This window comes from Gymnoscopelus microlampas, assembly GCF_963454915.1.
Source record: "Gymnoscopelus microlampas genome assembly, chromosome: 11".
NCBI lineage: Eukaryota > Metazoa > Chordata > Actinopteri > Myctophiformes > Myctophidae > Gymnoscopelus > Gymnoscopelus microlampas.
In genome coordinates this window covers 22,441,893-22,463,647 of record NC_139948.1, presented here as the reverse complement: position 1 = coordinate 22,463,647, position 21,755 = coordinate 22,441,893, and the positions used below count along the sequence as shown (strand labels likewise).

Sequence of the window (21,755 nt, the reverse complement as noted above, 5' to 3'; positions counted from 1 at the left end):
TTGTAGATCTGCTAAATCTTTTTTTTTTTTAAATACAAATAAAAAAACCGATTTTGAAACATTTGGAATATATTGTTTTACAGAAATATTGAATATGGGTCCCTCGCACAAAACTATTTTCAGATGGGGGTCCGAGGCCAAGAATATATGAATTTAGGGGTCCTTGACATAGAAATGTTTGAGAAGCAGAAGAACCACTGGGTTAGATCGATGTGTTGTTCTAGGTTCGCCGTGGTTTCCCTACACTCTGTAAGCACGAACCGAACCATAGAGAACCGAACCGACACCCCGCCCGGCGGTGACAAAACAACACACCAAACAAGCGCACCCAGTCCACGTGGGTCTTTTCCGCTCGTCGCTTTATTTCAACGTCATCACTTGATTTGGGAAGCGGTCGGTGTGGTGAATTTATACGTTAACGTGCTGCTGCAGTGTGACTTTATAGCAACAGTTGTGACACTTTTTAACATACAAACAATACATTTTATCATCTGCCTGTGTTTCCCGACTCAACGCCAGACCATGTCCAAACTTTTGAAGGTAGACAATGAACTCAAAACAAAGGTAAGTCTGCCTGTTTCAACCTTTTATGTAATGATGATGATGAGAGAAGCCACGGCCTCATGTGTGTGCTTCCCCCATCTGTCACCCATTTACCTCTTCAGTTCATCATGATCGTGTGTTCATCATCATCATCATCATCATCATGTGTTTATGTGTTCATCATGATCATCTGTTCATTATCATCATGTGTTCATCAACATGCGTTCATCATGATCACGTGTTCATCATGATCATGTGTTCATCATGATAATCATGTGTTAATCATTATCATCATCATCATGTGTTCATCATTACATCTTCAGTTCATCATGTGTTCATCCTCATCATGTTTTCATCATGTGTTTATCATGAGATCGTCATGTGTTGTTCATGTGTTTATCATCATCATCATCATCATGTTTTCATCATGTGTTCATCATGTGTGTGACTCCCCCATCTATCACCCATTTACCTCTTCAGTTCATCTCCAGTAGTTAGTTGAGTTTCTATACATTGCATTAACTATGAATCCTCCTGACAGGCTACTGGAAGCTAGTTTGACATCTAGACTATTGATTATTAAAGTAATCACATTTTGACAGTCACAGTACACACAGGCACACTAAACCATAGCCGCAAGCGACTCTTCGATCCTATTTTTAATATCTGGAATTGCAATGACAGCCCGCCATTCATCCAAACAGAAAAGTCATATCTGATTGTATTAAACAGCATTAAACTCACCAACATTGCAGCTGTACGGAAAGCTTGAATTATCCTCTTTCTATCTGCAAAGTTTTTGTTTCATAAAAATCCACCATAGACATGTTATGAGCTACTTTCTGTCAATAAATTCTGTGCAGGTGATTGTTTTTCTAAGTGTTGGAGTTTGGAGGCGCTCGTTGGAAATCACTCAACGGTCCTGAGTACCACCTGAAAGTACCACCTGAATTTGTACATAACGCAGGAGGCAGGACGTTGCGTTTTTGAAAACGAGCGCTTCCAAACTCCAACACAAATAATCACCTGCATGGAATTTATTGCCAGAAAGTAGCTCATAACATGTCTATTTATATTAGACATCTGAACCTTTATGTAGATATACGGGGCCGTAAATGGAGAAAGTGCAAACACTAGTTTGAAGATCATCCATGACTATATGACAGTCATGTATCAGGGCTACATCAAAACCAGTTTAATAGCCGATCTAACCCCCCAGAACCCCCTGGAACCCCCTCAAGGACCCCCGGGGGTCTCCGGGCCCCACTTTGAGAACCACTGCACTAAACCATCAGTGTTCACTACTTCACTGTTGAGTGTAGATGTGTGTCCATCCATGTGTACACTCTCAGAGGTACAGATGGATAAACACAGGATTTTACTGTGTTTATCCATGAGAAAGTGCCTTATCATGTTACTTTGGAGAGGTTTTCTGTTTAGTTTCTTTTTCTACAGTACCTGCAGCTGTTCGTTGTTTATAAAATGTCACACTTATTTTTTTTTAGCTGTTTGGTTTTATAGGATTATTTTGATCTAGAAAGTTAGTATCCTTACTTCAGTTAATTTTAGTTGTAAAAGCCTTTATTTTGTAGGTACTGGGTGCACAGGTGAATCTACTTAAGCAGGGATATATTGAGTATATAGGGTTAATTTGTGACCAGCTATAGGGCCCAAGAAGCAGATCGACCTGTTCTGTTTGCGTGTTGAAAATGGTTATAAACTACACCAAAATGTCATGCTTGTTTGGACAATGGACTTATTTTTCCCTTCGTACAATTTGTTCCCTATAGGTGCTTCAGTGGCCGTTAGATTTGTATTTTTGATTATTATTTTCAGGATAAACATCCTAAAGCCTTGAGCCATGAATGATGTGTTCCCTTAATGCCTTTTTTTCTACAGCAAAGTTAACGATACCAAGCAGCCACTGTGCCTCCCTTGTCTGTCTGTCCACAAGCAACAGGGAAGCTGAATGTCGGATTATAGCTAATTGACAGTGTTGTGTGTTGTGGGGTACTGGCATTTGAATGAATAACTCTAATGGCATTTTAATCTCTTGACAGGTGGACGCATTTAGGGCCCAGATCACCAGTGAGGTAAGTGTCTCTAGCAAATGCTGAGGAACATGACTTAAGTGATATGATATGACATTTCTGGACCTGTGGTAAATACAAATGTACTCGGTGGGAAAGGACAGATTATTGAAAGACATTTTACGTTGTTGAAAAGACACATTACACAGAGAAAATGCTTGATGAACTCGATATGAAAAAGTTAACAATACAAAAGTTTTGTATTGTTAATTCTAATGTATATCTTGTTGAGAAACTAGATATATTGGAAACTAGTTATTTTGCTGTCATTGAAGTTATCCTGTAACGTTTATCACGACTTATCATTTGATCATTTGATGTTTACTAGGCTGAGCACCTGGTTGCGAGTTTCTTTCCTCAGAAGCTTCTGGAGTTGGATAGCTTCCTGAAGGTAAGAGTAATGGTCATTTTAGGAATTTAATCACGTGATGTCAGACAATGTTGCTGCAAACACTTTATATATGTCATTTTAATATCATTTGGATGTTTTATATGCTCGTGATAAATGGGAATTTTCATTTTGGGAATTAATTAAGTATATCCTCATCAGCCTTCAAAATAACTATACCTTTTGCTTGTGCAAATGTACATGTCTGAGACTGGGCATGAGAGAGAGAGAGAGAGGGTGTGCTTGGAGCAGGGCACAAGGCTGTGCCCTGTCCTTTAAAGGCTGTTTATGGACTGTATAATAGTACACATTGCAATTTACAATTTAGGTTGGCAGCCGTTCTTATCCAGAGCAATGTTCAATAAGCAAGGGGTAATAAGCACATACATAGAGAGCAGTGTAGTGCCTCAAGAAACTAGGATACCAGGTAAATCGTGAACCTCATCATCTGTCTAAACAATATGCTATCTAAATAACAATCTGTACATTGAAACTATAGGACACCAAGTAAACAATGAAGCTGGCATATATGTCTAAGTTACATGAACATTTGTGGTCAAGGAAACGAATCTAAGAAACTAAACATGAGACACAGTGACCAAGATACAAAGTAGCCATACAGTATCTGATGTGTGAATAGCTGAGAAAAGAGGATTGTTTCCCAGTATTTAAAAACACCATGATGAGAATTAAAATACTAGATGCAATGACTCATGACTCTTTCCTCTCTTCAGGAACCCATTCTGAATGTGACTGACCTGAAGGAGATCCATGCAGAGATCAACTTTAAAGTCCCAGAGCCCATCCTCTTCACCAACAGTCATGACGGTTTGGACTTGGTGAGTCTGTATTAAGGCTGCAACTGCTATTGTTTTCTTAGTGATTATTCTATCGATTCATTTTCAGATTAATCAAATAATTGAGAAGCGTGTTTTGTAATTACAAAGTCTTTTGAAATGTTTTGAAAATGTTCACCTATATGACTTGCCCAAAATCTATTTTAAAATGATTGATTATTTATTTTTATTATTGATTAAATCGATTAGTTTAACTGCTGTTGCACACCTAGTTTGTCTATTGTCTGATGGACATGGTGAGTCTTTAGTCGGTTGTCAATTGAACATTGAAAGTTTGTTGTCAATTTGATATGGTTAGTCTGCAGTCTAGTGTCTGTTGGACATGAGTCTGTAGTCTACTTTATAGTGTACTGACATGGTTAGTCTATAGTGAATTGTGCTTTACTTGTGCAGAGCATGTGGATATCACATTCTTTTGAGGTCTTTTTTTTTGTTTACATTCTTATTATTGTTTTAATGTCATAAATATCATTAAAATTGTAGTGTTTTGCCAATTATTTGGGGCCAATTATTGGGCCCACAGGTTGAGAGCCACTGTTCTGCAGTATGTAGCAGTGTAGCACTCATAACAGCAGGTCTCTGGCCAAGAATTCGATTTTTCTCTTTTCTTTTTTTTTTGCCATGATGTGGCTCATTAGTTAGATTCCTGAGTTCCATTCCCCCCTGGCTCTGTGGAGATGAAAAACAACCCTGTCCATGGTCTGGGTTGGACTCTGCAACTCATGCTGTTGAATAACCTCAACTCAACTTTCATATAAATACATTGTTAAAGACACTCATGTCTCTTGACAGTGGTATGTTGCCACCGGGTTTTAGAGAATAATAAAGTATAAACAGCACGGTTCACCGAGTGCCTGCCGTGTTATCAGGAAGTGAGGCTGATGAGTGTTTCCTCTGCAGCAGCACTGCTGGAGAGATATGTCCTTAAAAATACAGTTTGGTTTATCTTGGTTTTCTGTGCTCTGAAAGTTCTATTCCATTTGGTTAGTCTGTAGGTCTGTTCTATTGAAATAGGTACTTTACTGCACTTTCCCGATCACCTCTTTCTAATAGCAACTTTCTTTTAACTTGGCTTGCCTTGTATCTGATCCCCACAGCAGAATGCCAAAAAGAGGAAACTGGAAGATGGATTGGGTGATGAAAATTGCCAAGGTAATGGAAATATCAGGAGAATTGACAGCAAAATTGTTTATTCCTTAGACCTATGCAACTAATAATAATGTCCTTTTATATTTTAAAGTCATGTTCAACTTTAGTAGAATCCTGGGTTGCCTACAGCTGTAGCTACCTGGGCATGATATAAGTCTGAAATTCTTTTATTGGGAATAACCCCTTGAGATGTAACATCTCGTTTTGTTGTCGATCATCTTTACCTGTTGCTTCCGCGCCCCAATTCCATTCATTGCATGGGGAAAGGGGTCTTAAAACCATACTTTTAGCATAAACAAAATAAATGAAAACAAATGATGCCAATAAGTAAATTAAATGTGTTTTTTGCATACAGATATATCCAGGGATGCATTGGTCATGGGACGCGGTAACACGCCGTGCAACCCCTTTTTTGAGCAGGAGCACGCACACGCATCGAGTTATAACAACCCTTAATTCACACCTCAACAGAGTTTACAAAGGCTCCCGACTGCAGGCTGTCACACATGAATTAACATAGGATTAATATAGGAATGAGCCTAGATGCATCAATTGTCCATTGTGTGACCTGTAGTGTAGGTGTTAAGCGACGTGCGCGTGACGTCTTTAAAATAGCGTCCCACCGCTAACAAAATCACCAATTCAACACTGGGTATATCGTATACTGGTGGTGGTGCTACTGATATGGGTGACCTATCCATTTCTGTAGTGCTAGAGTACTGCACATCCGTCAATAGTAATCTAACATGAATTGGCCTTTTCACTTTCCCACCATTGAGTGTTAGGAATTGCTTATTTTTATATTGAGTCCACTTTGACTGCATTTGTTTATGATTGTATGACTTTTGAGATCCGTTTTTACATGCAATATCTGTGAACAGAATCATTACTAAGTGGGGACTGTGGTGGTTGTGTTTGGGGTTCCAGGTGGAACAAAAGTGCTGGTGATGCCAGAGGGGATGATGAAAAGCAATGCACAGCTGGTTTCCCTGATAGAAAGAGTCAAACCAGAGATCAGAACACTCATCGAGAAATGTAACACAGTGAGTCCTGGACACACGCACATGCACAACAAGTTACTTTTCTTTTAATCAAAGGTATTCTTTTATTAATATTTCAATACATGGATACAAACAAAGAAACGGTCAGTATCACATTATTAATCAAACCCCACAAATACACCCCAAGCTCACCCAAAATAAATACTGTATGCATCAGTGCTGGCAAAGAATAAGATAATGGAAAATAACATTGGTGGTAATAAAAAAAATGGATGGAATACACAATGCATGGCTTAAGGATAACTTCAGCCACTGAAAGGGTTACAACACCTGCTTGTATATTCCTTTCACATTGTGTGTAGGCCTGTCACAATTATTACATAATCGTCTAATCGCAATTATTTTATATAATCGCAATTATCTTTGCATAATCGTCATAATCAATTCCATGTTAAAAAATGTCATATTTTCAAAAAATGTCAAAAATTGTGGAAATAGCAGATCTATAAGCTCAAAACGTGTCGCGATGCGACACGTTTTGAGCTTATAGATCGGCTATTTCCACTATTAATGTTAATTTTTAAGTATAAAGTTATTAAATATGTGTTATTTGTCATATCTGCCCTGTGCAACTTTTGCTTACAGAAGCTAAAAGCCAAACAGAAATGTAATTCTTATTCTTAATGTTCCATTAATTTTCAACGACAGAAACACAATTAAATCGTTAATCGCAATTATTTGAGTGATAATTAATCGTCAACTTAAATTTGTAATCGTGACAGCCCTAATTGTGTGTGATAGTCACATAGTGTGATATAATCCTCATCGGTGTGTGTTTGTCCGTCAGTCTGTCTGTCTAAAGTGTAATATAATTCTCATGTGTGTCCATCTGTCTACACGGTATGATATAATCTTCATCTGTGTCCGCCTGTCTACAGTGATATAATCCTCATGTCTGTGTCTTCCAGGTGAAGATGTGGGTCTTGCTTCTCATTCCCAGAATTGAAGATGGGAACAACTTTGGAGTCTCCATACAGGTCAGTATTTGTTCATACATTCATATCAAGTCAACACATAACGGCAGCACTTACAAGCCACTAGACCGGGGAACAGACCAGCATTATTTTAGGTATTGTTTAAAATGCCATAAAATGTACTTTGTGTGTGTGTGTGTGTGTGTGTGTGTGTGTGTGTGTGTGTGTGTGTGTGTGTGTGTGTGTGTGTGTGTGTGTGTGTGTGTGTGTGTGTGTGTGTGTGTGTGTGTGTGTGTGTGTGTGTGTGTGTGTGTGTGTGTGTGTATGTGTGGGGAATGACTAATGTATGTCTGTCTAGTTACCATTGTTAGTTACCTCAACCACTTTTTACACAAAGTTGAGAACATCAGATCTCACATAATCCCAGACACTAGCTGCGCCCCCTTTTTCCCGAACGTCTCAGTCTTGTTTAACCATTTTCTACCGGTCACCTGCCAGTCCATAGAAAAAACAATTGCCTCAATGAAATCCTCCTCCTGCCAACTGGATCCCATTCCAACCAAAATCTTTAAGGAGGTTTTTCACTCAATTTCACCCCACATTCTGGCCATCATAAACGCATCCCTATCCACCGGCACTTTTCCCTCTGTCTTTAAACAGGCCACCATCCAGCCTCTACTGAAGAAACCCAACTTAGATCCATCTGTCCTTAACAATTACAGGCCAATTTCCAAATTATCATTCCTGTCAAAAGTTTTGGAGAAAATCATCTCCTCTCAATTAATCACTTTCATGAACAATAATGACATTTTTGAGCAATTTCAGTCTGGATTTAGGGCTCTCCATAGCACAGAGACTGCCCTTATTAAGGTAACTAATGACCTATTACGCTCAGTCGATGATGGTGACTGTGCCATACTGGTACTACTCGACCTGAGTGCGGCCTTTGACACGGTCGACCACTCCATCCTGTTGACATGCCTGAAAAGATGGGTTGGCGTGCAGGGAATCGCCCTTGAACTATTGCGTTCCTATCTCAGTGACAGAACTATTTCCGTCTCTGGTGACACCTCCTCCCCCTCAGCCCCTCTCACGTGTGGTGTCCCACAGGGGTCTGTTCTTGGACCTCTCCTGTTCTCCATCTACATGCTGGAGCTAGGTCACATCATCCGCAGGCACAAGCTTTGCTTCCACTGTTATGCGGATGACTCGCAAATTTATGTCCCGGTCAAATCCCCAACCAAAGGAAGCTTAGATGGTCTAAGGGCCTGTCTCGCTGACATAAACTCATGGATGTCACAAAACTTCCTCCAGTTGAACTCAGATAAGACTGAGATTGTGCTCTTTGGTCCCCCACATCTCACTAGCCTTTTAAAAGACGACCTGGGCAGCCTGTCCAGTGCTGTAAAACCGGTCGCCAAGAGCCTAGGTGTCCAAGTCAAAAAAACTGTACTATCATGCTTTTACCAACTCAGAACAATTGCAAAAATTAAGTCTGTCCTGTCATCTGTAGATCTAGAGAAACTCATACATGCATTTATAACCTCCCGTCTGGACTACTGCAATGGTCTATACACCTGTTTAAACCACAAAACAATTTCTCGCCTGCAGCTGGTGCAAAATGCAGCTGCCAGGCTTCTGACTAATACAAGAAAACGTGCCCATATCACCCCTGTTTTAGCAACTCTCCACTGGCTTCCTGTTGTTTTTAGAATTGATTTTAAGATACTTTTATTAGCTTTTAAGGCCCAAGGTCTTGCCCCTAAATACATCACAGATATGGTGCCTCCCTATGACCCACCCCGTAGCCTAAGATCCTCTGAGGAGGCCCTCCTAATAGTCCCCAAAACAAATTTAGTCACAAAAGGTGATCGGGCTTTTTCTGCCCGAGCACCTACACTATGGAATGCCCTACCTGTGGAAATTAGGAAAGCAAATTCCCTGACATCTTTTAAAACACTTCTAAAAACACACTTATTCAGGAAAGCCTTCCCCTAGATCCCCCCTATCAGCCATAACTGTTTTGTGTGTGCTGTCTTTCTATCTAGTACCTATTTTATGTTATATTATTTCTTCCTTATCCATGCTCCTTGACTTATTTTAATTACCAGATATGTTTTTACTGCTTATCTGAACTGAATGCTTTTATGTCAAGTCCATAAGACTTTTTAATCGTGTATGCTATGTTTTTACTGTTGTTCAGCACTTTGTAACTTATGTTTTGAAAAGTGCTATATAAATAAAGTTATTATTATTATTATTATTATTATTATTGTTGACACTAGGGTGCAGCATTTGCAAGCCATTTTAATCGGCTTGCATTGAAAATGAAGAAAAACAAAAGTAAATCTTTCCATAACTTCTTTTGTCACATTTAACTAAGATGTTGGCAAATGATCTGCCAACATAAATCCCTTGCGATAATAAACCAAACGTTGGAGTTCAAAAATGTCACTTTCTATGTTTGCGCGCACGCACGTGTGTGTTTGTGTGTGTAGGAGGAGACGGTAGCAGAGCTGAGGCAGGTTGAAGGAGATGCAGCGTCTTATCTCGATCAGATCTCCAGATACTACATCACCAGAGCCAAGCTGGTGTCCAAGATAGCCAAATACCCCCATGTGGTGAGTTGTGTGTGTGTGTGTGTGTGTGTGTGTGTGTGTGTGTGTGTGTGTGTGTGTGTGTGTGTGTGTGTGTGTGTGTGTGTCCGTCCAGCTGGTCATCAAGATAGCAATGCACCCACATGTGATGAGTTGTTGTGATGGGTTTCTCTGTGTGCATGTGCTGCTAGATACTAGAGCTCTTCACAGGTCCAAAATGATGGACCCTAACCGTAATGGACCCGTGAAATTTGACCCGATTGGTTCTGAGATTTCTTTCAAAATACGGAACTGAATGCGTTGTGAGCGTATAGATTTGCTATTTTTTGCCAAATGTTAGCCCCAGAATAGGCATGATAGGGTTTGAGAGGTCAAGTTATCCATGTTCTGCTTTCTCCCCGTCTCTCAGGAGGACTACAGGATGACGGTAACAGAGATTGATGAGAAGGAGTACATCAGTCTGAAGATCATCGTCTCAGAGCTCAGGAACCAATATGTGAGTGTTGACTCACTGGCTTGACATCTATCACATGGTTGAACTTGTGAACAACCTTGGCAACTGGCAGAATTGTTATTGGGTTAACTAGTTTACAGATGGCTAGAAGTTTAGCTGAAATGCGTTTGTTGTTATGTCTCTAGCTGACACGCTGGGCAAGACCTAGCCAGATGAGTGTCTAAACAGAAGTACTGGAATTTGCCGGAAGTACCGTCTGCCCAAGGAAATTACGTTGAGGCTTTACAAATCTGTTTACATTCTCCGTGCATTAATGAACTCAGAGATGAGAAAAGGCTAACGAGGCTACTAGTTTACAAGTGAAGAAATATTTCAAAATGTCCTAAATGAGAGGCAGTAGTATGCCAGTTGACGTTGAGCCATTTAAGTCCTGTATGATGTACTTGATAAAGAAATATCTTGGACGCTGTTAATGAATGCAGTTTCCTCTCATATTCAGGTGACCCTTCACGACATGATTCTGAAGAACATCGAGAAGATTAAGAAACCACGAAGCTGCAACTCAGAAGCTCTTTACTAACACACCTTGTGTGTGTTAGTAGACAGGAGGCCTGGATTAAATTTAGAACTAAGGGATCCCTTAAATGTATTTTTTCAGCAGTTTTGTGAGCAGTATATACACTGCACTACTGTATTACGGCTGTGACAATCCAGATCAGACCATATCCAAATCCAGTTCCAGACAAATCGTCACTCAGTCGAAAGTATCCTTATTAAGTATCCTCAAAATCTCTCCTGGATTATCTAAACTTTCTCGCTCTCACTGTGTTATTTGTATGTGTTGAACTCCACCCATCTGACACCTAAGACTATTTACATTATTATTTAACCCAGGTCTCTCACACTCTTGAACTCACACACAGTCTGCACTTTTCCTAGGATACGTTCACACTGCAGCTAAATACAGTTGTGACTCCTCATGGGAGTGTAAATCGGATCACAAACCAGTCGGTAATGAATGAGATTGAATGAGATTGACAACTGCAAATCACTTTTTAAAGCTGTCAAAGTTGCCGTCTTTGGTCTGTGTCTAAACGTTGCTATGGCTACCAGCGTTATTCACAGCAAACATGAGATTGGAATTGACTCTGTTTACCTGTTCAAGTGCACAGTGGTCATTTCTCTCTACTCTGCTGTAATGTACAATACAATTCATTAGTAAAAATGGTTGTCAGTCACAAACTGACTATACATTAAAATCCTTTTGTTTTTTATCTCTGAGAATGTACAAATTGTTTATTCTCAGAGATGTTACTGTGTAAATGAAGGTAGCCACTTTAGCAGATATGGATGTCAGTAAATGCAGACCTCTACTTTCTATACTTCACCTCACTGTTAACCTACTAAACATCTGAGTGGCGAACGTTCTTCAGAGTACCCCACACTGAGCGTTATGGTGTCGGGGTACGACATGACCATGATGGAGCACTTCTCCCAGTACATCCATAACCCCTGCAAACAGGCTGGGCATCAACATGCAGGAAAGCTATGCTTTGCCCACCAATAGCACAGAGGTCATCATGGTCATGCATGGAGCAAGGCACCAAGATGTGCTGTATGTCAACTCTGTCCTCACGACTCACAAGAGAGTCGTACAGCTGAGTCATCTCTTTCTTCCCCAACCTATGTTTCCATGGATGGGATTGTTTTTTAGGGCGTTTTCTTTTTTTCTTTGTTTCTTCTGCTGTGGATTTGGGGGGTATAAAATGATGTATAACTTTCATTCATTTCACATTGAAGAATTCCAGTTTTTCTTCTAGTTAGGACATCCCTGTCTGGTGAAAAGCTTCTCTTGTCACCTGCCCACTCCCCCTCTGCATGGAGGCCAGAGTACAGGGTCAGTGAGCAGGGTCAGCCCGACCTGATCTGGAACTCTGAAACGGAAACGGCTTCCATGACAACAATGAGTTCACATGACGCACCTGTTCATGACATTTGGCTTGTTTATTTTTTTCTCCAGGAATTAGACATTTCTGGGACATTCTCGTAGTTGTTTTTAAGGCCTTTCTCCAGTTTGTAATGGATGAAAGGCTAAAGGTGCCTTGATAGGCATTGACACTTGGATGTTTTTGTTTTAAGGTATTTTTTGTTTTGTTTTGTTTTTTGAGATGCTGGAGGGAAACGTGTTTGTTTGCTCGCATGAACCTGTGTTGTGTGAGAGATAATGTATGTACCCAATGATGTGTGTCTGTGTGTGTGTGTGTGCGTGCGTGTATGTATGTATGTAGGGGGGAGGGGGGGAGACTATGTTAGTGGCTTCTCTGTTGTGTGTGGGAGTGAAAGTCTGGGTGTGTTTCATTAGCGCTTAGCTCTGTTAGTATAGTAGAGACAATATATGCCACCAAATGGAACCAGCAGTGCACAGTAAATGGCACTTAATTGTATTGGCCTTTTTTGCCATTTTGTTGTGAGCAAAATGGACCCCGGTTAGGCGTGCACAGTTACTTGAGCTCGGTCTGTGTTCAATGGTAATTCCAACATTTCTTAACTTCTTAACTGATATTCAGACGGTTCTATGGTCTTGAGGTACAAATCTGCCTACAAACAGATTAACCATACATTTTTTTTTCCTATGAATTATAAGAATAGTGTATAGTAAATTGCATGTTTCAACAGCTCTGCACTTGGGTCAAGTCAGAACACGAGGTCAGTTTATTAAACTTTATTTTATTCCAAAAGAAAATTATTTTGTACAGTACTTGTAAGGTGTATTGTCTTCCCATTGCCAATGGATCATCTGAATATCAAATGGGGAGGAAAGGAAGTCATTATTTGAAGAGGAAACACTTGTTTCAAATGGTGTATAATACACATTCTCTTAATTTTGTTTTGTCCCCATCTTTTTATTTTAAGAATGATTATTTTACTTAATAAAACTTATTTTGGAAATATTTATTGACCACGAGTTCTTGCATTTATTTGTATTAGTATAGTGTTAATTTTTTTTGCTATAGTACTTTGTTGTAATGCCAATATGCTGTCTGTAATGTAGTTCTACACAACCTCCTCTAAACCTCCAAAAATATATATGAAAATTGTAAGGTGCAGGATTGGAGTCCTCATGTGTGCACTACTCAGACATTAAGCCTGATTTATTCGTAGTTGCATACTAGTGTCATGCACCGAAAATGGCAGATCTACAAGCTCAACGAGTGATATCGTGTTGTGAGCTTGTAGATTGGCCATTTTCAGTGTGCAACACTGAGCGCAAGTAAATCCTGTCCTTCAGACACTTTAGGTAATCGGTACAATCTTAAAATCTATTCTGAAATTCAGGCAGGCCTAACCAGTGGAGAGGTTCTTTGAATTAGTTGGCTGTCTGACAGCTGAATGGACTCTTAGGTCTGTAACTCCGAAACACTTACAACACAGTAAAATCCTCACTGTTAAAGGGATAGTTCACCCCCAAAATGACTTTTTTTTCCTATCAATAGTCACCCCATGGAGACTTGAATTCTTGGATATTTTTGTCGCATTCCTAAGTCAATAATTTGACGACTGGCAGCGGTTCTGGTAGGAGACACAAAGAGTGTCCTTTGTGTCTCCTACCGGAACCACTGCCTACCGGTCAGCTGGTCATTGAATTATTGTCTTTGGAATGCGACATTTGTTTAGGTGAACTATCCCTTTAATGTGTCCATCTGTAACTCTTGGGAGTGTACAAATGTAATTGTAATCAAATGGCCATTACTGAGGATTTTGCATTGTAGATTGGGGTTCCGGAAAACCCTTTGGGGAATCTGACAGGTTCGAGATTAGAACTACAAACTAGCATTCTATTACACAGGGAAAAGTGAATAATGTCCCTTTTGATGTTTAGTGTTTATTGATTGAATAGCATAATGTAACCAGTAGTGATTGACCAACTATATACAAATCTAATGAGACCAATTCCATGACTTTTTCTAAATGTCTCCTCCCTCCAGTTAGGTAAATTTCCTTACACAGAACAAATGAGTGGACTTCGCCTTTGCTATGGCCTACAATACTGTAATGATCCTGCAAGAACACAACTGGGTATACGACCATGGTTAATTTATCATAACAGGGCAACAGTAAACACTTTGTTCAGTCTGCCTAACATCTGATAACAATTAGATAAAGTAACAAACTTACAAGAATTTCATTCCATTGTAATTTGAGTTTGCTTAAAGGAGTAGTTCACCCAAAAAAATACTTATTTTCTATCAATTACACACCCCATGAAGCCTTGAATTTGTGGAGATTTTTTCTTTTTTGTCTCCTATAAGCAAATAATTTGATGACCGCCGCGGAGTCTCAATGGGGACTCTGCCGGTCTTCAAATGATTGCCTTAGGAATGCGACAAAAACAATTTCCATGAATTGAAGGCTTCATGGGGTGTGTAATTGATAGAAAATATGTAATAACCTACCAGAAAATGTATTTTCTGTTTATTAAAGAGCTGGAGAGACAGGGAGACTCCTGTTACTGAATAAACACTCTATAGCAATGATTACTATCAGAATATAGTGTTTTAACCTTTTAACAAAATACTTTTTGTTTTAACCAAAAAATATCACTTACCCTACCTTTAATTTAGTTTTGTCCCCATCTTTTTATTTTAAGAATGATTATTTTACTTAATAAAATGTATTTTAGAAATACATTTACTTGATCTTGCATTTATTTTATTCTTTTTTGTTGTTGTTTGAAAGGGTTACATTTTTGTGATAACTCCTTTTGGATAGCTTTTTGAATAGTATGTTTTTGCTACAGTAGGCTACATTGTTTATTGTAAGGCCAATATGCTGTCTGTAGTAATATAGTTCTGCAGAGTAATTGTACCTCCTATCTACAAAACATATCTAAATTGTGACATGTATTAGAGTCAGTGGCTCATGTGTGTATACTACACCAACATTAAGCCTGATTTATACTTGGTTGCATATTGGCGTTTTGCACCGAAAATAGCAGATATAAAAGCTCAACATGTCGTATTGCGTGAGCTTGTAGATTGGCTATTTTTGGTACACAACACTGTGCACAAGTAAGTACTATCCAGTCTAGACACTATGGCACATTAGGAGTCTACTAGTATACAATATATTTAGGGCTAGGTCTATGTGTTTATGGCAATGGCAGTGAGTGACCAGCTAGTATAAAAGTCTAATCAGACCAATTTCATGGTATTTTCTAAATGTCTCCTTCCTTTTGATAGGCATGGAAAATAGAACACAATAAAACAAGAAAGCTAAGAGATCAAATGAGTGGACTTTGTCTTTTCTAAGGCCTATAATACTGTAATGATCCTGCAAGAACACAACTGGGTATATTACCATGGCTAACTTGAGAAGATTTACAACAGGGCAACAATAAAACACTTTAGGTTTGCCTAATATCTGATAACAATTAGATAAAGTAATGAACTTGAAAGAATTTCATTCCATTGTAATTTGAGTTTGCTTAAGGTCAAACCCTGCACCTGGAGAATAGCCTAACCATCACCTTCACATCTTATCACAAGACACACCTCTGAGGTTGTAAAGACAGGGTTTGACTTTGAAGTCACCAGACTCAGTCTGCTATGGTCTCTATACTATCACATAGTAAAATCCTCAGTGTTTATGTATCCATTTGTAACTCTGAGAATGAACATTGTATACTCTCATAGTTAAATGAATACTGGGGATTTTACAGTGTACAGATTATCTTTAAAGGAGAGTGTCCGTCCTCTTATTCATTACTGAGATAGATACAGAACTGAGAGGGAGACGGTGCAAAGGAACAAGGCACTGGTGGAATTTTGGCTTGGGTCAACTTAGCATACAAGTGAGTCCAGAATTAAAACATATTGTTTAATATTTATTTCAATCTTTATTTTTACTGACAAAGCACAAATTAAATACATTTCTTGTTTTGTGTTAACTAACAAAAACAGACTTCAATCGTGTCTTGGCAGCAACACCAACAACAATCACTTTGGAGAGATGGTCTCCAAAGGTACAATCTTCAAATATCTCCTGGTTTTAATCGTTACTGCCTCGCTGATCGGTAACTGTGTCTTGATATGGCTCAACACCCAACGTGCGGCACAGTGCCCTGTGGACCCCACCCCCACGTGCCCCCAGGTGCCTCCGATCTCACCTGGGTTGCACAATGAACGCAGCCATGTCTTTGCTGACCTCTCAAGGGAAGAGCTCACCCAGGTACGTGACTATGTGTCCAAAATCCCTGGGATGAACATATCGATTGATCCAGTAACACCTCCCTCGGAAGATTACCTCTACCTGATCGAACTTTCCTTGCCGAAGAAAGGGCAAGTCTTACAGTATTTGGATGCTGATGGGCCCAAGCCAGAGAGACAGGCGACCGCGGTGGTTTTTCATGGCACGAAGGGCTTCGTAAAGGAGTATGTGGTTGGACCTCTCCCCAACCCAACCTACCTTCGGGATGTCACCTCTGAGAGGTACCAAATGGAGATACCGATCACAGCACGTCCCACACATGCAGGGGAATACGTGGTATTAGTACCATTTGTTCTGTCCAATGTCCTTGACCCACTCAGTAAGCTAGTGAGTGAGAGTTTTGGTCCTGGGGGAGCTAAAAACCTGAGCTTTTATGAGGGCATGCCCAGGGGGGTCAAGTCAGGGGACAGGATGTCATGGGTGGGCTTTTGTCGAGGGGTTGAGGGGTTCTTCATCCACCCCGTGGGGTTTGAGGTGCTAGTTGACCACCGGAATACCAGTTCTGTGTTTTGGCGCGTTGACAAAGTGTTATACAATGGCCAGTATTTCAACAGCGTACAGGAACTTAAAGACCAATACGAGGCAGGAAACGTGACGAAAATCATCTACAAAAGTAGACCAAATTACGCCTCTCTCAAACCCAGGCAGAAACCCACAGGTGTCGGACCCCAGCAGTATCATGCTCAGGAAAACCGCTTCAGTATAAAGGGCAATCATGTCGTGTACCTCGACTGGAGCTTTGCCTTCGGTCTGAGCGTCCTCACAGGAATGAAAGTTTTTGATGTACGTTTTAATGGGGAGCGGATCATCTATGAACTCAGTGTCCAAGAAGCCATGTCAGTTTACGGCTCAAACACACCACACATGATGATCACCAAGTTTCTCGACTCCAGCATTGGTATTGGACGCATGGCCAATGAACTGGTCCGTGGGGTTGACTGCCCATACTCGGCTACATACATTGACACCTACCACTACGTGGACAATGATGCCCCGCGCCGGTTCAAAAATTCTATTTGTGTCTTTGAGCACGACACGGGGCGTCCCCTGCGGAGGCACTTCAATGACATATTCTACCACAGCTATGGAGGGTTGTCAAACAGTGCACTTGTGTTCAGGACCATCACGGCCATCGGTAACTATGACTACATGTGGGATTTCATCTTCTACCAGAGCGGCTCTGTGGAGGCCAAGGTGCACGCCACCGGCTACATCACCTCTTCCTACATGATGGCAGGCAGCCATAAATATGGACACCAGGTGGCAGAAAACATCCTGGGGAACATCCATACCCACTTCATTAACTTCAAAGTGGATCTGGATGTGTTAGGTGAGGAGTCAGGCCTGCAATCACATCAACAGTGTTGTTACAGTGACACACACTGGTGAGAGTTTTGTATATTTGTTTACTCCAAGGGTGTCCAATTATTTGTATTATTGTTTGAAAATATGAACATACCTTAGGGCAACAAATGCACTCACATTACAACAATTGTATCAGTCTTTTGTTGGCAGTGTAGCCACATGTAAGTCACCCATCACAAATAATACATTTTCGGAGTGAAGCTGTGTGCTATATAATATAAAATTTGGCCTTGTGCCACGATTAGCCCCTGTACTGGACATGTCTGGTTTACTCAAAGAGCTCCCACTTCATCAAGGCCTGGCAATAAATGGCTTTGCAGGTATTCAATTAAAACAACTTTGCAAGAAGAACTGACTGTACATACAAAATATAATTGTTTATACTCATGTTGTACTACACATTGATATGTATATTTCAGAATGTTTGTGAGAACCTGTGATGGACAGGGCTTTTCAGTTTTTTAAAAACACATTTGATCTGATTTGAAAAAAAAACTGATCTCCACTGTGGTTATTTGTAAAACTTCCCTGCATGTTCATGTGCACGTGCCTGCGTGCATTTTGCTTTCATTCTTCCTCTAGGAGTGAAGAATATGTTCCAGACCAAAGACATGGAGTTTGTGAACGTGTCACTGCCCTGGATGCCTGAACGCCATGCCATGGTGCCTCAGCTGGTAGAGAAACAGATCAACACAGAACAGGTACAGTCATTTTAACATTATCTCAAATATTACAGTAGCTCTTCATTTATGTCCCATATGAAGGTTCCTTGTAATGCCAATATTATAATATCAACCTAGCCTAATCAACCTAGCCTAATGCTAGTGAATTCAAACTCCTCCTTCAAACTCTAACACTGCTCACTTCATAGGAAGCAGCCCTGCGTTACGACACCAAGACCCCTCGCTACCTCCACATTGCCAGCAACCAGACCAACCGCTGGGGACACAATCGCTCCTATCGGCTTCAAGTGTACAGCTTCACCGGGGACCACCTTCCAGAGAGCCAGCCTGAGGAGAGGTCTATGTCCTGGGCTAGGTGAGATGACAGTCAGAGACTCAGGGCTCCTTGAGGAGGCCATGGAGACTTACCTCTTTTATACCAATGAACCCCTCTCTCTCTCTCTGTCTCTCTCTCTCTCTCTCTCTCTCTCTCTCTCTCTCTCTCTCTCTCTCTCTCTCTCTCTCTCTCTCTCTCTCTCTCTCCCCCTCGTTTCTGGCTTTCCCCACCCACCTCTCGTTGTCCAGGTATAAGGTAGCCATCACTAAACATAAGGACTCGGAGCAGACCAGCGGCAGTCTTTACAATATGAACGAGCCCTGGACTCCAGCCGTCGACTTCAGCAAGTACATTCAAGACAACGAAAGCATTGATAATGAGGTGTGTGTATGTGCATGTGTATGGGATGTGCATCGCTTTGTGTACTGTAATGCATGTAATGTGTGTTTTGAAGCAATCAATGGGTAAAAAAAACTAGTGTGTGTGCATGTACAGAGCTTTCAAGGATACGTTATCAAACGTTATCAAACACACAAAGCACGTTCTCACACTCGGTTAATGTATTCCAGTTGTTCTCAAAGTTGGGGTTCTAAACATAGACTGTAAAAAAGAATGGACAGCGTTACGCCCATAGACTCTACAGACCGTAAATTAAGCTTATTATCTTTCTATATCGCGTCATATCATGTCATATCTTATAAGCAACCGGAAATTAATGCTATTGGTTGGGACCAGAGCGGGGGTGGGGAATGGATGCTATTGGTTGTGTAGCTTGTCAATTAAAGCATCACAAGGTAGCCACGCCCCTCCTAGTGCATACCCTACTTTATCATCAATTTTAAAATAAATGGGACCATAATTTACCAAAAACGCATATCATGGTGATTGAAAGAAGACTTTAAACTCGTGACTGGAAGCATACAGTATTTATGACAATGTTTATTAAGGTAATAAAATCAAGTCTAACCCACCAACTTGCATTGGGGGTTATTACTCACCACCAGCAGGGGTAAAACAGCGAAACTACAGGCCATTCATATGAACTGTCACTTCCTATATAGACTCAATTTCAAAGGCGGATGCTGGGCTCTTGGTTCTAAAAGGACCTAATAGGTCTCTAACTCTGAGAGAATTTGAGAACCACTGATCTATTCTTTTCCCATTTCATTTCTGCAGGACCTGGTTGCCTGGGTAACCACTGGCTTCCTCCACATCCCCCATGCAGAAGACATCCCCAACACGGTAACCGTGGGCAACGGGGGCGGGGTCCTCGTGCGCCCCCACAACTACTTTGACGAGGACCCGTCCATCCATTCTCCTGACGGGGTGTACATCGCCCCCGGGACCGAGCAGAGCTGTGACAACAACAAGATGGCTTGCCTTCATAAAGAGACCTGTAGGCCAGCGCTCGAACCCTTCACCTATGAGGGCTTCCTTTATGATGAAAGTTAAGGGGCAGGTGTTTTGAAGGAAAACATACCTATGGTATGTTTACCATAGCCAGGCACACCTATATGGTATGTTTAAATTACCATAGCTAGGAAAACATACCTATGGTATGTTTACCATAGCCAGGCACACCTATATGGTATGTTTAAATTACCATAGCTAGGAAAACATACCTATGGTATGTTTACCATAGCCAGGCACACCTATGTTTACCATAGCTAGGAAAACATACCTATGGTATGTTTACCATAGCCAGGAAAACATACCTATATATGGTATGTTTACCATAGCTAGGAAAACATACCTACAGTATGGTATGTTTACCATAGCCAGGAAAACATACCTACAGTATGTCTACCATATAGCCAGGAAAACATACCTACAGACGAGTATGGTATGTTTACAGTACTTTTCATTGATCTATAATCACTCTTCTTTTTGACCAAACAACAGGATGTATTTTTTTTTTTTGCATTGCTGTCATGTGTGTGTTGAAAGAAAAGGAAATGTTTGCATCAAATGCCTTTTGCAAACTCTAATACTGAACACACTGCAGAATAACTGATGTATGAATAACATAAGTGAGATTTTACCACCAAAACGACTTGTGGGGTTTGATGATGTAATGACATGAATAAACTTCCCCTTGGTTTCCATGATTGCCTCATAAAACAATGTAATCGATGCACATATTTTCCAATAGAAAACCATCTCTGAAACATGCCTTATTTGCAGGTAAACAATATAACAACAGTTATAACAACAGGCCATTAAACTCAACACACCATCCGTGTTAAAATCACATTTTAACACAGTATATTTTCCACGTAACCCTCATTATACCATCATTACCATAAGTGTTTAGTTTCCCACAAGTGCACTTTAATACCTCCTTCATTTGGAGGCAGCAGACGTTAAAGTGGCACGCAGTAATGACCCTTTTCCGATTCTTGCATTGGTACCAGTCGCTGCTGAATAAAAACACTCCCTTGAATAAAAACACTCAGCGTTCCCTTCTGAGCAGTGGTAGAAAAAGTACTCAAATGTTTTACTTAAGTAAAAGTATCAATACTGCATTGTAGAAGTACTCTGTTACAAGTAAAAGTCCAGAGTTCAAAATTCACTTGAGTAAAAGTACAAAAGTTTTGGTATCAAAATGTACTTAAAGTACCAAAAGTAAAAGTACTAAAATGTTTGAAAATAGCAGATCTACAAGCTCACAACGTGTCGCGGTGCGACGCGTTGTGAGCTTGTAGATCGGCTATTTTCAAATAGCCTAGGTATAAAATAGGGCTAAAGTGGTTAATATATGTTTTATATAATAATTGATATCTGCAAAGTAACTAGTAACTAAAGTTTTCAAATAATTGTAGTGTAGTAAAAGTACAATATTTGCCTCTGAGATGTAGTGGAGTAGAAGTAAAAGTATAGACAATTGGAAATACTCCAGTAAAGTAAAAGTACCTCAAAACTGTACTTAAGTACAGTATTTGAGTAAATGTACTTAATTACTTTACACCACTGCTTCTGAGCAGTGGTTTTGTAACAAAGTAGGAACATCTGGAAGTCATCAGCGGTGAGCGGGAGAAGCTCTGGCCTGTGAACCGTCAGCAGCAGAAGTG

The 21,755-nt window shown here is 40.3% G+C and overlaps 2 protein-coding genes across 4 annotated transcripts; both read left to right on the top strand.

Annotated features, from left to right (window-relative positions):
• The first annotated feature begins 390 nt into the window (after positions 1-390).
• Positions 391-13,008, top strand: LOC311055537 (proteasome activator complex subunit 3-like). 3 transcript variants are annotated; one of them, XM_084071762.1, is made up of 10 exons: positions 391-564; positions 2,604-2,636; positions 2,962-3,024; positions 3,756-3,860; positions 4,979-5,030; positions 5,955-6,070; positions 6,997-7,065; positions 9,501-9,623; positions 10,009-10,095; positions 10,553-13,008. In XM_084071762.1, the coding sequence occupies exons 1-10, from the start codon at positions 523-525 to the stop codon at positions 10,631-10,633; spliced, it is 771 nt and encodes a 256-aa protein (XP_083927888.1). In that variant the 5' UTR covers positions 391-522; the 3' UTR covers positions 10,634-13,008. The 3 variants fall into 3 exon arrangements, with proteins under 3 accessions (XP_083927888.1, XP_083927887.1, XP_083927889.1); XM_084071761.1 differs by having other exon boundaries at positions 4,976-5,030; XM_084071763.1 differs by lacking the exons at positions 10,009-10,095; positions 10,553-13,008 and adding an exon at positions 9,715-9,912 and having other exon boundaries at positions 4,976-5,030; positions 9,501-9,660.
• A 3,054-nt stretch (positions 13,009-16,062) lies between these two features.
• Positions 16,063-20,136, top strand: LOC311054665 (primary amine oxidase, liver isozyme-like; the record flags this gene model as incomplete). Its single annotated transcript, XM_084070669.1, has 5 exons — positions 16,063-17,650; positions 18,268-18,386; positions 18,557-18,723; positions 18,933-19,065; positions 19,861-20,136. The coding sequence occupies 5 exons, from the start codon at positions 16,063-16,065 to the stop codon at positions 20,134-20,136; spliced, it is 2,283 nt and encodes a 760-aa protein (XP_083926795.1).
• Between the last annotated feature and the right edge of the window lie 1,619 nt (positions 20,137-21,755).

Bases quoted from the DNA above. Each gene is read 5' to 3' on its own strand.
- LOC311055537 (XM_084071761.1), top strand. From the start codon at position 523: ATGTCCAAACTTTTGAAGGTAGACAATGAACTCAAAACAAAG. The intron at 3,861-4,975 runs GTGAGTCTGTAT...TGATCCCCACAG, and splicing joins GTCATGACGGTTTGGACTTG to CAGAATGCCAAAAAGAGGAA. The intron at 9,624-10,008 runs GTGAGTTGTGTG...CCCGTCTCTCAG, and splicing joins TAGCCAAATACCCCCATGTG to GAGGACTACAGGATGACGGT.